Here is a 17,882-nt window from a genome sequence, read left to right as displayed (position 1 = left end):
GGGTGGTGAGCAATTGTACTGTGCATCACTTGCTTTGTATATTCTTCTATTATTATTATTACTATTATTAGTAGTATTTTATTTCAATTATTAAACTGTTTTTATCTCAACCCACGAGTTTTCTCACTTTTACTCTTCTGACTCTCTCCCCCATCCCACTGGGGAGGGGAGAGTGAGTGAGCAGCTGTGTGATGCTCAGTTGCCGACTGAGGTTAAACCACAACACAGAACCAAACCAAGTTATAATTAGTACTGGAATTAGGCAAGTATTCATTTAAAATATGCTTCATATTTCTTCTATCTTATTCTAGCTACTTCACCAAATTTCTGCTATTGCAGGGCATGAAAACACCAATATGGCAGTTCTCCCCTTCTAATTCCACAGATGCCCAAGTGCTTTCCTTTAATTTCTGTCATATCATTAACTGCCTGTGTCTCAAATTAAGCACCACAGAAAAAAAGTTACCAGAACTTATCATAAAGTGGACTTTCTTACACTTGTATTCTCCTTTTCACTTTCATCAGCATCATCAGCATCAGCATCATCAGCATTGCTATCATGAAGAGTCTCTTTCATTGCTTTCCGGATGCAGGCATTCAAGCAGCGCCGAATAGTAAGCATCAATTTAGCTACATTTAAATATAATAAGAATAAATTAGACATTTACTACTTGTTAAGAATGTTGCTAGTAAATGCTTCTAGGTGTAATGCTGGGAAACCAGTCTGAAAAGCAGGCAACAGAACCAGAAATAACTAGGAAGAAAAGATAAAATTTCCTGGAAATGGAAGAAATGTGAAAATGTTTTATATCCTCAAGTATGAAGAAGAAATGGCCACATTATCACCAGGTTCTATAATTTTATTGTTAAAAAAGTTTATTCAAAAAAACCAAACAACCACCACCTTATCAAATCAGGATCAGAGGAAGCTCCCACAGCTCCTACATTCATCTTGCATAGCTATTAATTTAATGACCTATGTTCAGTAATACATCCCCTCCAATGTCAATTCCAATTATTTATGAAAGATGTAGTAGCCTAACCATTGCACTCCTTAATGAGGAGCTCATCTCTAGACAAAAGTGAAAGGGTTATGTCCACTCTGGTAAAAGTATGACTAGCTGAAATACACTGGCACGTGTTATCCCAAAACTACGTTACCAAGGTAATCAGTCAAGGGGCAACAGCTTGGGTATTTTACCCAAGTCACTCCATGCTGACTACTTTGTTTTTATAGTATCAGAACTCCTCTGAAATAAAATTTTCCTGATTTTACTTGGTTCAATAGCACTTTTATAAAAAGCAGCTATACTCTGTGCAGTACACACCCTTTTCACTGAAAGTTTCTGAAGCTTTTAATACGAAGGAGGGCTTTTTAGATTTTCTCTGAGCAACTTGAAAATACTACTGATCTACAAATACCAGATAATCAGATTATCAGACACAAATATTTTTCACCTTCTATAGAATCTTCCACATAAAGATCTCAAATCACCTGAGACACCACGGTATTTTATTTCATTATTTCTGCATGATAAATAAGTATCAACTTAGATAGTTTTAAGGTACATATGACAAGAAAGGCGAGAAGAGAGACCAGATAACACCAGCTAGAGAGTATAGTACGGCATGTAAGAGCAGAAACGAAAAGCTTTGGTCTCTTCATTGTTGAAAAAGCTTATGACTGTTGTCACCAGGGTTCATTGCTGGTGTCAAGAATTTCAGAAACTACAAACTAGTATTATACTATAAACAAAGGATCTAGCAACAACGTACCACTGTTAGAGAAAAAATTTAAAAAGCAATTACATGGTGTGATACTAGTATTTCCAAAGACTCATAAGATTTTGTACTTTACCTATATTGGTGGGGGCAGTATATTCATAAGCATATTGATAGAACTTTCTAGCCGCTGCTGAATTCATCTGGATTAGTGTAACACAGCGCTCACACCACACCTCCTCAGGTTGGTTAATAGGAAAGAAAGAGTTGAATAAGAGATTCACTATGCGTCGTGACACAGGCCGTGAATCAACTTCCAGACGAGTCAGAAGATGCTCCATGGGACAGATTTTCCAGAACTTTTTAAAGCGAGAAAAAGATATTAAAGGAGTTAAAAAAATAAAGAGGAAAAACCAATCACCTTTATTAAATGTTGTCCACATCAAAACTCTCAACAAATATAAATAGCATTTACCAGAAAAGCATGAGCATTTTCAATTTTTACCAAAATACCAGCATTTACTTGAGGTCACATATTGCTGCAACAATGCTACTTTACTGTTCTGACACACCTCTAAATCTCCCGGTATGTCTGATCGACCGGTAAAATTCTGGTTCAAGCAATTCCAGCTCAATATACCTGCAATGCTAATACAATTCCATAGGTATATGGAAGAATTCTTTACTCTACAAGGATATCACCACAAAATATAATGATTTGTCATTATGTGCCAGGTTTCATATTCTCATCATAGGACAAAGTAGGACCAAACTACCTACAAGTATGGTACACGCCCTAAAAACCTGTATAGAACAAGGTCCTTTCCAAAATCATCCCAAACCATAAGGGCATCCCATCGTTAGCAGAGCTCTACCTTCCCTGTAACACAGTATTCGAAAGCTATGAAAGAATAAACAGCTTGTTATGCCAGCAGTAATACTACGCACGTTTGTAATTTTTGTGAAAAGATCTTGCATTAATTATGCTGTGCACTTTCAGATTAAAAAAACCCAACAAACCTCCCCAAAAAATAGGGTTTCTTGGCATTGGAAAATATTATTTTATTCTTGACTAGAAATATTTGCAGCAGCTAATTCCCCTGTGATTTCAAACTATGGGCATCTCTACTAGAATTACCATAAAAAGAAGGTCCTTGGAGTAAGCATTAAAGTAATCCCAGGACTTACCAGAGATACGTATTACAGTTTTTAAATAAATAGGAAGTTACTGACAAAACATCTAACACTTACCAGGAATTTTTTTTTTCTTTTATGTAAACCTGATCCTTCCTTTAGGAGATATGAATCTTTTACTACATAAAAATAAAGCACAGAGTGGATGGAAGATATCCAACATGCCTAAAGAACAAATTAATACCTAAAAAAAATCCCTGAAGTTGAGAATTATCTTTTTCTCTGTCTTTAATGGCAGCAAATTCAGAATAATTCAGGAAAGAAAAAAAGATTGTTTGCTTGAACTTTCATACTGAATGACAAGTAACTTTCAAACAAGAATTTTTTATACATTTAACAGCAGCAGGAATACTTTGTTTTTAAAAGACTGTACACAAAGTAACAACATTAAAAAATAGATTTAAAGCATTGTTGATATTGAATACAAGTTAAAAAAAGCTTGGTTGTATTTTACTATACAGATAACTGATATTAACGGATCAAATCATGACCGTAGGTGCCCGTCCTTTAAATCATACTTGTATATCATATCTTATGAAGAGTTAAAACTCAGCACAAGAAGAAGTGCCAAGTGCTTGTGAGGTTACAGTGATGTAGAAATGAATGTTAAAAAATACATAAGAAGATTATAAAAATGACACGTAACCAGATTATTAGGGGAACATGCTTGTTGAGTATTTTTAGAATAATAAATAATAACACAAGAATACGACAGAAATCATGATTAAGGTTTCAGAGTCCAACACTTTCAGAACAACACTTCCATGATCTGTTGTTTCTGCTGACTCTGTGAACCAGGTGATACATCTCCTAACACAGGCATCATCATAAATAATAACACAAGAATACGACAGAAATCATGATTAAGATTTCAGAGTCCAACACTTTCAGAACAACACTTCCATGATCTGTTGTTTCTGCTGACTCTGTGAACCAGGTGATACATCTCCTAACACATAGGCATCATCAGTTTGAGGTCCAGTGTCACAGGGATATGTCTGCCGTTCTACCTCAGTTTGACCTGGTAAAGCCTGGCTTTAGAACCTGCTGAAGCAGAAACTTCAGGAAAAAAAGCATCTTTTAGAGTACTACCACTTATTTATAACTCTGAATTGCCTCCTCCAGTTATCTCCAATAATCTTAACAACCAGAATCAATTGTCTAAGTAAAGGTACAGCTGCACATTGTTAATCTCGGGAGATCTGCAAACATTACTAGTACCCTGCTGGAAACTTTTTGTGCTGACAGTCTGAATGACCTTGTACTTGCAGTGTTTGTCTCCATTTCACATCTTCTGTGGACTTGCCTAATCAATGCTTTGACGTATGTATAATGGAAGTACCAAACCTGCTGTTGCATTATTGTAATCCTCATCCTGAACCTGTGTGCAAGAAGCCAAAAGCTCTCAATTCCAAAACTGCCTCCCATTTATCTTGTCTTCTGAGCATATTTTGGGGAATTTGGAAGGCACTGAGGTGGTCTAATCTCCATGTATGTCTTTGAGGTCCTGTCATCAAAGCTGGAATGCACACATTTGGCAAGTAGGTAATTCTCGTGTTAGGGATAGATATGTTCCTTGAGCGCTGAAGCCTTAAAAATCTGACAAACCAAGTATTTATTTAATTCTCTCCTGAACAACAGAGATACATACCTCTGACTTCAGATAGTGTATGTGCCTAGCACAAGATAAGCATATCCTAATAATTAGGCTTAGCAAGAGACAAAACATGATTAAAAGAAAACAGCAGAGAGTGAAGAAAGTGCTCAAAGATGCTATAATGCCCAAGGCTGGACGGTATCACCCTAAATAAGAGTCCACAGCAGAACACAAAGCTCGTTCAAAATCACTATAAAAAGATACCAAAATCCTGAAGGATATAGCCACAAAAGACAAATAGAAATTATAAAAATAGGTAAATAAAAGTAAAAAAGCAATTTGGTAAAGACATTAAGCATTTAGAAGGTGAGAGAGTCCTGACTTGAGCTAGCCAGCTGGAAGTGTGGTGGTACCGACTGCTCTGCCCTGGCATGCCCACGAGAGGGCAGGGAAGACAGAAACATGCTGAGAAAAAGGTCTGCTGAGCGTTTGTGACGCCAGCAGCCGCTGAAAAAAGGAGGCAAGCACAGAGATACCACTGGACCTACTATCATCCCGAACTAGTCAAAAACATGGGGGAGAGGAAAAGGAGAAGAGTGTACTTGACTCAGCTAAAAAGCTAACTTTCCAGCATGTCTATAAAATCTCTGCCATAGTAGTATCCAGACACAGTACTACCTCATGTAGTTAATTTTTCTGCAAACAGCAGCTATGGAAGGCTGAAAGCTCACCAGGACTAGTTACAATTTCTTTATTTATTTATTTTAAAAGATTTTTCATGGACACCATGATTTCAGTAGAATTCACAAAATCACTGGAAAGAAGTACTTCTATACTGCTACCTACATTTGGATCAAAACCTTTAAAATGGACAGACTTGATTAACAGCGACAGAATCCACAAGTCTGGATATATGCTTAAACATATGAAGAGGGGAAAAACTGAAATTAAGAGTATTACTACATTAAGCATGAATTTTTTTCCTTTTAGGTATACTGCAGTAGTCTCAAAAGGTACTTTTTTTTTTTAAATAAATGCCTTGATTTTACCTCCTTCTTACTACTTATCAAGTGTTACTTATCCTACCTTAGCAGCCTTAGTAGCCTTAACTTTCAGCAGCATATCAACAAAAGCCACTCGTACTTTCTCTGAATTGTCATGAAGACTGTGTTTGACTGCTGGCAGGAGCTGTTCCAGTAATGGATGACTTAGTTTGTTGTCCAAAATTATCGGTAGGCACTGCAAGAAAAAAAGATTATGCTAAAAAAAAATAATTTAAAGAGTAGATTTGCAAAAAGATGTAGCTAAAAATTGTTGAACCGGACCATGACACTTCTAAGGTTAAATTAAGTAGGGACAGACACTGTATGTGCATATTTTTCCTGTAATATTCTTTAGTACAAATTGCTACGGTTATTTCAAATTTCCAGTGAACAGTGAACTCATTTCAGGTGAAGCAGCTTCAGATCTACACACTGAGGCCACAGTCTTACCTTCTACCTGAGGGCACAGTGTCAAGTACTTTTTGGGGTAGCAATATCAGCTCCCTAAACTCTGCTGATTTTAGATTAAAAATACCTCTTTTTTTGCCAACTCATTTTTAAATCCACACTTTCTGCTTCTCCAGTATAGACCCCCTTGCAGCTGTAGTGGAGCAAGTGAGGATTAACATGAAGATAGCTCCAAACTAAGGCTGAATTGACACACACACAAAATTTTTAAGTGAAAATACTGCTTAGGGAGTTAATTTTTCTGTCCAAGCTATTAGTTATTTACCAGATGCCAGAAAGATGTAGATGAACTAATCCTAACATACTGAACAATGCATGGGAGGCTGGCATTCCCAGAGAAACAGTATGTAATTATATTCATCCAAACCTCAGAAACACAAAGCGTACAAAGGGCACAAAATCATGACATAATTGTGCATGTCTAGGGATGGGTTAAAACCAGTGACATAGAAACATACTGGAACCTGCCTGCATACATTTTCAAGTCTAAGCATAACTTCTAATAGCTAAAATAACTAAATTATCAGGTCCAAACAATGTATATAAGACTAGAAATGCAAAGTGGTTGAGAGTCACAAAGCCAAACAGTCACTATTTTAAAAGGCATTTGTTCATTCCAAATGTGTGCCTTTTATAAAACGTGTGCAAAACTTGCGTGTATTAGGAACTTTACTGTATAAGTCATTTTGGGGAACAAGTAATTTCCTTGACTTAAAGTGGCCTATACTAGAAACCTGTGCATCAAGTAAAATATAAAAGTGACAATCATAATTTTAAATTTAGAAAAAAAGATTTACTTTAAAAACAGAGCATCGAACATCAGCAGATGTTATATCACATGCCAGCTCTCCAGTTAGTTTTTTTAAAAGATCAGCAAGAATTGTTGGAGGAATCATCTCCCAGTATTTGGATGTTATCTGAGTAACTCCGAGTATCCCTGTAGAGCGGACAACTGGATGAGGATCTTCTAAGAGACTCTAAAACAAACAGAAGAATAATAATGTGAGTATATGCATTATTGTGACTCTACTGCTGTTTGACATTAACCTGTCATAAACAAATAGCATTCCATTACCTTTTAATCATTATGCAAATAGTCACACTATGAAAGAAATGTAATATTAATATTCCCTCAATGCATTTTATTATGAAGCAAACTAGGAAATTTAAATCAGAAGCAAAATTAAGACGAATATTGGGCAATTTTTTAAAATTGGACTTTTGAAATAGTTTTTTAAAAAATAGCTCACATGAAGTCTTGCCTCTGTGACTTAATTAAGAGTATTTAGACCTCTATTTACATGAGTTTACACTGTCCACTGTTCCTATGCAACAATATAAAAACTTTGAAATTCATTCAATTATCTGATGTTTACATTTTTAAAGACCATACTGAGGATTTCCCCAACATTTTCTTAATGAAAATACTATGCCCATTCTCACCCATCTAGACTGGTAAAGAGTTTTTTAGGTTCTTATCTCCATTATACTTCATTTCAGAAGTATTTAGTAATACAGTACTAAACTTCCATTGAATGCTTACATATTAAATGTGAAGCTCTCTTCACCAATACTAGGTTAAGTAAGGATCAAGATCCATTACTCATGCATCTAGTCTTTCAAAAGCATCTTTCATTCACAAATTAATGAATAACAATCCCAAATATTTCCTTTCCAGAGCTGAAAAAGGTGCATGCAATTTGTTGTCAACATACTACAGAAATTTAAAGTATTAGTTTATTTTTGTATTTTCTGCATCACAGGCCTGTATTTCCCTATGAATACTATCCTGAAATTTCAAAAATTTTAATTGCATCAGCAGCTTATTTTTGAGTTAGTTTTGATGAAAGTTTCATTTTTAACATTTTAGTTTCATTAAAACTTACGAAAAGTTCTTCAAACTGTTTCTGAATTTCGCTGTCCATCTCTTCAGTGTTAAAACTGGGATCACGAACAGGAAAAGCATCAACGAACAAAAATGCTGCATTTGATCGAACTTCTGAGTTTCTGGCCTGTTACAATGAAGGAAGAAAAAATTGTTTTCAGTAAATACCGACTTTCAATATCAAAAGGCATATCCTGTCAAATACTGCTCTCCAAACACTTCTAGCGAGTTAGTATTGTTAATTAAGTAGATGGAAGAGATGAATTTTTAAATCTATGGAAGAACTTACAGTTACATGACTTTTATTTTTTTTTTACCTTATATTTCTGCCCATTCAGTAAAACCTCAGTTATTAGTACAATCAGCTTTCAAGGCATATTGACTTCAATGACCCTGAAGAGTCACAGTCAGAGCCCTTCTGCTCTCTGTAATGCTGAATAAATTAAAAGCAGTTGGGATATCTCTTGGTCACCTTAAAGCTCCTCTTCAGAATACAAGCATCTTGAATTCAAGCAGATTTAATTGAAAAGCTCATGCCTATTTCTTCAAGAAAACAGTATTTAGAAACTAAGTATCAGCAAGCCTGGAGAGTAACTTAGTCCAACATAAACGTATTCAGTTCTGCATCTATGCACAGAAGTAACAGGACCATGTGTGAGCTCCAATGCAGCTCATCAAAAAATCTAAGGCAAGCCTCATAACCCTCAGACATTTTACCATGCCTATTTCTTCAAGAAAACAGTATTTAGAAACTAAGTATCAGCAAGCCTGGAGAGTAACTTAGTCCAACATAAACGTATTCAGTTCTGCATCTATGCACAGAAGTAACAGGACCATGTTGTGAGCTCCATGCAGCTCATCAAAAAAATCTAAGGCAAGCCTCATAACCCTCAGACATTTTACCATTTGTAATAGTTTTCAGTGTGTTACACTATATGTTTCGCTGGTTGTAGAACGCCAAATGTAAAGAAAAAAGAAAAAAGTGTATATTTAGACACTCAGTCAGTGAAAAATAATTGGCTCTGTGGACTCTTAAAAGGATAGAAAAAGAGAGCAGGCAATGAAATGAAGAAAAGATGAAATTCAAGGTATCTCAGGGAGAAACCTGAAATCTAACCATCAGACTACATTTTATTTATCAAAGACAGCAGTACTATGATAACAGCCTGTGCTCACTTCTCTTGGAAGGAAGAGGGAAGGAAGAATTTTGTTCAGATTTTGAGTCCAAGTTAAAACAAACAAATGTGTGTATATATATGAGACTACAAATATACAGTCTAATAAAACAAGCGAAGTAGGCTTAATTTTAACAGCAAGATAAGAGATAGTTCAGGGAACCTCCTGACTATTCTAATCATCCAATTTTCTTCTTCCTTTGTCATAAGAGACATTCAGAGCAAAGGCAGGAAAAACAAGGATAACCATGTAATATTTAGAACTAAATAAACTAATGGCAAAAAAACCCAGAAAAACACAAAAGAAATGAGCAACAATTACTTCATTTACAATTTATTTTCTATTTCCCTTCCAGACCGATCCTCATATGGTGGGTTGCATCTCTGGGTAGAACCAAAAAATTCCAAATTCAAGCCAACAAAATTAATAGCAATTCCAAATTTAATACTATGAAGGCAAATAAAGCCCATATATACATTCTTCAGTTAGGGACTTGTGTTTTACTTTATTTATCATGGATAATACAAACAGTCTAAAAGTGAAAAGATTATAATTATTAATTCAATCCTACAAAGCTGTAGAAAATCCTTTAACTTTGAGCTTGTCTATATTGAAGAATTAATGCATAACAAGCTAATATGTGAATTCAGGGTGAAATAGCTCTTCTGCACTAATATTTCATGTGAAAATTAATTCAAGTATGTTTTTGTGCAATAACCTAAACCTTCTCTACCATGGCCATTCCAGAAAGTTAATTTTCATAAACTTTTTAAGTGCATTACACTGAATTCCATTAAGCTCACTTGAATTCTGAACTGAGTACCTGCAGTTTAAATTCCTGCCTTTGATTAATTGGAATTTATCCCAAAGGTATTTGTATATTCAAGCTCGTAACAGAGTAAATGTCTTCACAGAGGTAGAACCTAGGACTTCAGATTCATATCCTGTTTTATTCCACACTGACTTTTCCATGCCAGAGAAACCTGCAGTTATTTAAATGACTAATGTTTCTTTACCTTTATGCCTGTACTGTTCTGAGGAACTTTCAGAACCTTTTTAAACAATATTTTAATTTTTTGTTCAGTTAATTTTCAGAGCTTTCTTTTAAGTTTCATCTGGGCTTACAGGTCCTGGAATTCACTTCCAATTATTTAAAACACTGTTTTTCCCCAGTGTGTGGGATGATAAAAAAAACCCAAACCCAAACACACTACTTTAAAGGAATGACTTCCTTCAACAGCTTGAATTCCTGGAGGAGTGGTTCTTGACTTTTTGAGCTTGATAAGAAATAGCTTAATCACTACTTATCTCACAATAAATATCCATATTTTCATATTTATATAGCTTCTTATACTAATAACCAATTACTGCACAACTGTCTCTGCTATGTTTGCATGAGACTTACTTTTCATAATAAAGACATGAAAAAAGATGAGGAAGTTACATAAGGGCTTATATGACAAAAACTTAAAGTTGCATAAAGACCTATAAAATATGTGTAGGTAAAAGCCACAAGGGAAGCTTGTGTGGTCTAAGTATTTGCAAAACAAGCAATTAAAGAAGAAACAGAGAACTATGCATTACAAATATGCATTCTCAGTTTAAAGATTTTAGAGGTGAAATCAAGTAGTTTCAACACGCACGGTTCTGGAATCCTTTGTATTCTTACAACTGAAGTATTTTCCCTTTCTGCAAGAAGGAGGGGTAAAGAGGTCCTTCTATGAGTTCCCTTTCTGCTTTGTAACCAGTATTCTAGAACAAGATTTGTTCTTCACTATATTAAATTTGTATGGTGGCTAAAATAGGAGCATCAAACTGGTTATCTAAAATTAAACTGACATTTCAAACTTTGGAGCAGAATCCATACCAGTAAGGACAATTATAAGCTTCCCTTCTTAGTTCTGTATCTTAAACTACCGGTGATTCTGAGTCACAGCAACAGTTATCTTAAAAATGCCAAATACTTCAGCAGTATTATATGCAAAATAAAAATTAACTATACAAAAGTAACACAGCAAGACAGTGGCCTATCCAAAAATAAATTGCCAAATTTTGATGTTCAGTCACACATTTTCTTTCACCAATCACAAATATGGTACTGTATCATTTGGAATTCAGAATCTTTCCTTGCACTGAATCATTACGTGATTCACATAATTGCTGCATTCAATTTTTTACAATCCTCCCTTCACTATTCTGTAATCTACTTTCACAACAGTTGGACTATTTTGCTGTATTAAAACAAATTCTCCATGACCTATTTGATATGCCTGTTAACATCTAAGCTTGAAGTGCTTAACTACATATGTAGAAGCTGTCAAGATAAAAACAAAACCAAAAAAAACCCCCAAAATCAACAAAAACCCCCAACCAACTAAAAAACACCCCAAAAAACTTCCTAAAATTCAGATTTGTTCTAGCAATGGAACCATTAGTGATGTGAAAATTACAAATAGCAGCTGTTAAAAATTTGAACCACTTCTGGAATCAGGAATTCCTGATTTCTCCTTTTGTCTTGCTGCAAATCAGTAATTAACCTTTTTTCCTCAAGCCAAACCTTTCTGTTACATTTCTCCAAACAAATCTATGCAGATTTAGTAAGGTTTGACAGAATGTTCTTCCGAAGTACTCTGATCTTATATTTGAGTTGAATCCTGGGCTTTGGAAAGTGAATTACTATCCTCCATTTACAGATAGCAACTCCCTTAAGAATGGAATACCATGTTTTGCTAACCACTCTGAAATTGTTTCTGAGACACTAGTCAGGAATTTTGCTATGCTATGAAAAATCAATTAAAAACCCTATTCTTTTCAGAGACAGAAATGTAGAAATTAAAGAAAGCCATGCTTTGTAGCTATTACTCTCTTGCACTGAGAACACGTTTCACCCAGAAGGATTCTTGTTTATATTAATTATAAAGGGATGGGATCCAATCCTTAATGTAAGACCAAACAAGATACTGGTCTAGCGATGAGTCTGTCCACCTTCCCACTTCTACCACAAGGTTCTATTGAAACCAAACAGCTCTCAACTCCTTCCTGTAACTCATAAAATCCATTTTAAACAACTTTTTAAGTTGTTTTTAAATACTTTCAATTTTAAGAGTTTTTAAATACTTCTTTCATGGCTAGAGAAGATGCTGTATGACCAATCGGTAAATGAAACCAGTAAATGTTAAACAGCACTTAATTTGGCTGTAACAAATGGGATGTGTATGCTCTCACTGAAGGAATTTCATAACCTCAGACAAAATAAAAGCTGTTCACAAAGAAGGAAGCTTGGCTCATCTTAATTGTAGAGTGTAACTGAGTAGGTAAACTGCAGTAGGTACCCTTTAGTCTGTGCGTGCAATCCACAGGAAGACATACACACTTACGTTAAAAGTACTAGAAGTCAGAAATTTCATTCTGAATGCTTGATTAAAAGCACATATATAGCATGAATGTCTGTGCATACAATCAAACTAGAATAAAAGGTTTCCTAAAATAATACTCTAATAAATTAATTGAGCTGTATTCTAAGGCTGGTAATTAATCAGAAGGTGAGATTAAATCATCCTCTGAACGTTTCTGGCTTTGATCAATAAAGCACTGATCATTCCATAAAGAACTTGGAAAACAGAATACAAGATTACACAAAATTCCCAAACTGAGAAGATGATGAGAAGACCAAAATTAGTGTTAGTCTCACTGTCTACTGCAATCCTGGAAAGCACTCTGTGTACCTGTAAACAAAACTGAAGTATGGAAGTAAATTATATTAACAAATTAGAGTATTGTTGTGCAAACTATGCCTAATTACAACTTGCAAAGCTACTCTGCTACAGCTGAGATGCTAAACACACTGATTTTTTTTTCCATAGCCATTTTATTTTAAAAGCAATTATGAAAAACAGAACACGTGGGAGGGATCCACAATTTAGTAGTTGGAGAAAGATAGTCCTATATTCTATTGTTACCTTCAGTGCTCTCCAAAGGATAGGTTGATACAATCTATAGAGCATTTCTTCAACTCCTTGACGAACTTTACTTTGTTTATGAAAATAACTCAGCATCTGAGAAAAACAAACAAACCAATCCCAAAACCATTTTTAACAGTACTTTCTACATTCAAGAAGCGTGCAGGAGTTATCTCATTTCATCGTTTATATAAGACCAAAGAGTTTTCCATACTAATAGACATATTAATTGACCCTATATTTTATTTTAAAGTCTCAAAAATCATAAAAAAATAGATGTAATAAATATAACATTTTATAACTTTATAGATTCAGTAAATTTAAATAAAGATCTACAACTGAGAAATAAAACCATGGCTAAAGAGTCAGTTTCACAGCAACCAGTCATATTTTGTAACAGTAAAAAACTCTATTTTTAAAGTAACTAGCAGAAAAACTTTGAAACCATGTCATTATCAACTACAGACAAATAACCCATTTCTCCGTTAAGAACAAAGGAACATTATTTGATAACTGGAGTTATCCAAATACAAATCTACAAACATAATACATTTTGTACACACTGATGAAAAGCAAGTATCAGCACTCCTTTTGACTCAGAATTGTGCTTTGTTACCTAAAGCCCCTTTTATTTTTGTATCTGAACTATGCAAACAAAAAAGGAAAGTAGAAGACCAGAGCAGAATATGAGAAAGGACATCATGTAACTTGATAGGAAGTAATTCCTCCACCCAAAACACTGGACAGTTTGAAAAGAAGTTGACCCTCAACTCAATACCTGAGTACTTCAGATACTCACAGCTACAGCTAGACAGGGAAGCCTGTGAATAGCATCTACAGAAACAATGCTATCATGGAAGAATCCCTTTTCTCTAGTTTTGAAATATACTGAAGTAAAGACATGATATAATTTATAAGAGACTATGTAGCTCTTATTTCTTATTACATAAGAACGATGGATCTAACCCAGGATTAATGGCAAATCTGTACTGTTTTGTAACAGATTTCATTAGAACATGGACATAGGTTTTATAATCAGAACTTTGAATTCAGAAGGGAGAGTTGTATGTGTTGCTTTTCCCTCCCCCCTCACTCTTTCAATAAAATAGCCCAAACTTTGCTCAAGTGAATGACTGTAGTTGGTTACTCTCCTAATTGCTACAGGAACTTCTGGATTCTAAAGGACCATTTTAAATCAAATTCTTGCATACTGAAAAAAACTGCATCATTCAAATTTATTCTGAGATCCACTCCCCTCAACTCAAAGACAGATTTATTTACATCACTGTCCTCTTTCAAGATCATAAGCTTCTGAGGCTGAAAAACATGAGATGCCCTGTCAAAAGCCTACTCCATCAATCAGGAATCAGAGGACAAGGGAGTCCACTACAGATATGAGAAATTATTTACATTTGATTAAAAACAAAACAAAATCCAAAAAAACCAAACCAACCAAACAAAAAAATACAGGATTGTATACTGGTATATCAAGCTATATATTGCACACACTATACACTCCAGCATCTATATATTTGGGGGAAAGCATGGGAGGTGAAGGGACATAGATCAAATACAAATGCCTCGTCTTAAAAAGTTTTGTGCACTTCTCATTCTGCTTCAGATGTTTTGCTCATGAATAAAAGCCACAGACAACTACAATCCGTAACTGAATCAAGGCTTGTCCCTATAAACATATATACAAAACCTCCATATATAACAAAAAGAAAAAACAAGTTTAATTGCAGACCCATCTACTAAATTTGCCTCAAGAGGCTTATGACTTTTCGTCCCTGTGATTGGCTATGGAAAGGTCAATTCTCTAGGTAAAGAAAAACTTAGACAACAGACAGCAAAAACTATTTCTGGCACTCTGGAAGATCCCCTTATATTTCTGCTTCTGAGCACCAAAGACAAATCTGGTGCAACACTATAAGCAGGTTCCTCCTAAAATTTGTTCAAATATTGTTTCTCAGAATATGCTCTTTTTTACATAAGTATTTGTGGTGGGTTGGCCCCAGTCACGAGCTAAGCACCACACAGCCACTCACTCACTCCCCTGCCAGTGGGGTAGGGAAGAGAATTGGAAGAGAAAAGCAAGAAAACTCATGGGTTGAAATAAAGACAGTTTAATAAGTGAAGGAAAGAGGACAAAAAACCTCAAAACAAGTGATGCAAATGCTATCACTCACCACCTCCCACAAGTAGACCAATGCCCAGACAGTCTCCAAGCAATGGCTATCTCCCCAAAATCCACTTTCCCTCAGTTTTTATTGCTGAGCATGATGTTATATGGCATGTAATATCCCTTTAGTCAGTTTGGGTCAGCTGTCTTGGCCGTACCCTCTCCTGACTTCTCGCTCATCCCCAGCCCACCCGCTAGGGAAACAGAGTGGGGAAGAGAAAGCCTTGACACCATGCAAGTACTGCTCAGCAACAGCCAGAACATTGGTGTGTTATCAACACTGTTTTAGTCAGCAAATCCAAAACACGGCACCATATGGGCTGCTATGAAGAACGGCAATTCTGTTCCAGCCAGACCTTGTATAGTATTTTAGTACAAAACGGAAATTTTCTACTTTATAGTAACTGATCTGATTTTGATGCTACTAGTCCATGTCATGCTTTACAGGAACTTACCTCTCTAACTTTAGAATGAACAGAAGAACTTCTGGGAAGATGAATTCCATGATGCATGAAATCCTGAATGCAGTTATGTTCAAGTATCTACAGTAAAACACATGCATGCTACTGTTAACACACAATAAAACAATAATAAGTACTGTAGGCTGTGCAGCAACTTATATTTTTCTCTAAAACAAAGAACTGAAAATAGTCTTTGATATTATTTCTTACTTGGCTTCTGCTAGGCCCAGATTTTTCCATGCTAGGGGCCTCTGTCTGCTTAAACTGATTTTCAGAATATACAATTAATCCAATTCTTAGAACCAAGTTTGGAATTCAAAAGCACCTCCACATGGTAAATAAGAACTATTTGGTATCAGAATTTTGGCTGTAGCATTGTTGTGATGCTATAATTATGCTTTTGATCATCTCCATGGAAATCCACAAAAACTAGATAAATATTTAAGCTATCAAATATATAGACTTACACATACTGAATAACAGCTTCCATAACTCAGATAGCTAGTGTGTTTACAAAAACCACTGCATATATGCATAGTTGCATGAATCCATATTTCAGCAGCAGAATTAAAGGTGTTTAAATGCAACCAAGCTGATTGCAGTGGGCAAACATTCAAAGCATGACATGCTCTTACTCCTTGACAATGCTGAAGAGGCCCTTTCCTTAGGGAAATAATTCCTTAAGGCTTGCTTAGGAACCTTTCTGAGGTTGAAAAGTCATGTATCTTCTCCATCTTAAAATTCAAAACTATCCAAATGAAATTTCAAGCATAGTATTACCTCTAAGAATTCTCCTGACACTTTCTTCCAGGCCCTGAAGTAAACTTCTGAAATGTATTCCATCAGGGATCTGTATTAACATATGGGAAACACTTTCAAGCAAGCATCCTAACCATATCTATGTACAATTCATAAAGGTTACAACATGAAGTTTTTGATAAGTACCAATATTATTCCTAATTCTGTGCATCAACATTATTTTTAGAAGAAGCAAATATCTTGAAAGTCTACACTGATAATTACAGAAAAACAAAGTTAATTGTTAATTAATTAACCCAAGCATTATTAAAAAACACAGGAAATATCTCTTACAGTGGGAAAGTCAAAACATTAGCACAGATATTTTATCATTTGTCTCACAATGAATGCCTTAAATTCTTTATAAAGGTGTACAGGTATACATTATTCTAACTGAAAGCATTAGAAAGCCTCTGATTTTAATATCAAGAATTACCTCTGTAATATTTCACTAAATAATCAAAGGAAAAAAAATCCAAGTTTTTCATCCATCAGTCAAGCTCTCAGGCTATGATCCTGCAAGTCACTTCTTATTAGAATGTCTCTATACAGAATCTTACCAAATTAAATTAGAGGTTGCTCATAGAAAAAAATAAAAATATGTTACAGAAGCAGAAATGGACCTGAAAGTCTCACACAAACACTGCAAGTAATGCAGCAGAGTTTATATGAAAGTCATTCGCTTTAGCTAATGCTAAATAAGCATTTTATTACACCTATAATTGTAGACATAAGCACGTGCAGAGCAACTATTAAATCAAGTTGCTGAAACAATACAGTAGCTATATTCAGCAGATTTGAAGGTGTCTGGATTCTGATATATTTTATCAATATACTAGGTATTTCAGAGTGTGAGACAAACAAGAACTTAGCCAAGCTCTTAACGATCATTAAGAACTCTAACTGTGATGCATACCTGGGAAAAAATTGTAATTGGTTTTTAACAGTTCCATGTATCATTTTAATGAAGTTTACATTCCAGCTGAACAAAAAGCTCAAGAATCTTCTTCCCTATTGGGAAAGGAAAAGAGGAAAAAAAAGGGAAGTCAAACCCTGAGAAATACCCAATTTAAAAGCCACCTCAAAAATCAGTAAATACAGAGTTTAAACATCAAAAGAAATTATACCTTTAATTTTAAAAAACATAGATGAGATTGTTGCAGGAAAAAAAAGTAAGAGTCTTAATTTTTAAACAGAATTCAAGCATTACTTTTATTTATAGGGAAGTGATTGTGCCCCTGTACTCGGCACTGGTGAGGCCACACCTCGAATACTGTGTTCGGTTTTGGGCCCCTCACTACACGAAGGACGTTGAGGTGCTGGAGCGTGTCCAGAGAAGGGCAACGAGGCTGGTGAGGGGTCTGGAGAACAAGTCTTATGAGGAGCGGCTGAGGGAA

At 35.2% G+C, this 17,882-nt stretch overlaps 1 protein-coding gene across 1 annotated transcript in view; it reads right to left on the bottom strand.

Annotated features, from left to right (window-relative positions):
* Positions 1-17,882, bottom strand: part of NCAPG2 (non-SMC condensin II complex subunit G2) — a 54,615-nt gene that overhangs the window by 19,955 nt on the left and 16,778 nt on the right. Inside the window, exons 7-15 of the mRNA XM_009278658.2 lie at positions 17,402-17,496; positions 16,468-16,537; positions 15,682-15,768; positions 13,045-13,140; positions 7,911-8,036; positions 6,822-7,001; positions 5,600-5,752; positions 1,859-2,081; positions 497-630 (exon numbers count right to left, since the gene is read on the bottom strand). Coding sequence (XP_009276933.1) covers positions 497-630; positions 1,859-2,081; positions 5,600-5,752; positions 6,822-7,001; positions 7,911-8,036; positions 13,045-13,140; positions 15,682-15,768; positions 16,468-16,537; positions 17,402-17,496 — 1,164 coding nt within the window. The remainder of the gene's footprint in view (positions 1-496; positions 631-1,858; positions 2,082-5,599; positions 5,753-6,821; positions 7,002-7,910; positions 8,037-13,044; positions 13,141-15,681; positions 15,769-16,467; positions 16,538-17,401; positions 17,497-17,882) is intronic.

This window comes from Aptenodytes forsteri, unplaced genomic scaffold (genome assembly GCF_000699145.1).
Source record: "Aptenodytes forsteri isolate BGI_AS27 unplaced genomic scaffold, ASM69914v1 Scaffold257, whole genome shotgun sequence".
Classification (NCBI taxonomy): Eukaryota; Metazoa; Chordata; class Aves; order Sphenisciformes; family Spheniscidae; genus Aptenodytes; species Aptenodytes forsteri.
This window is presented reverse-complemented; position numbering and strand designations above follow the sequence as displayed.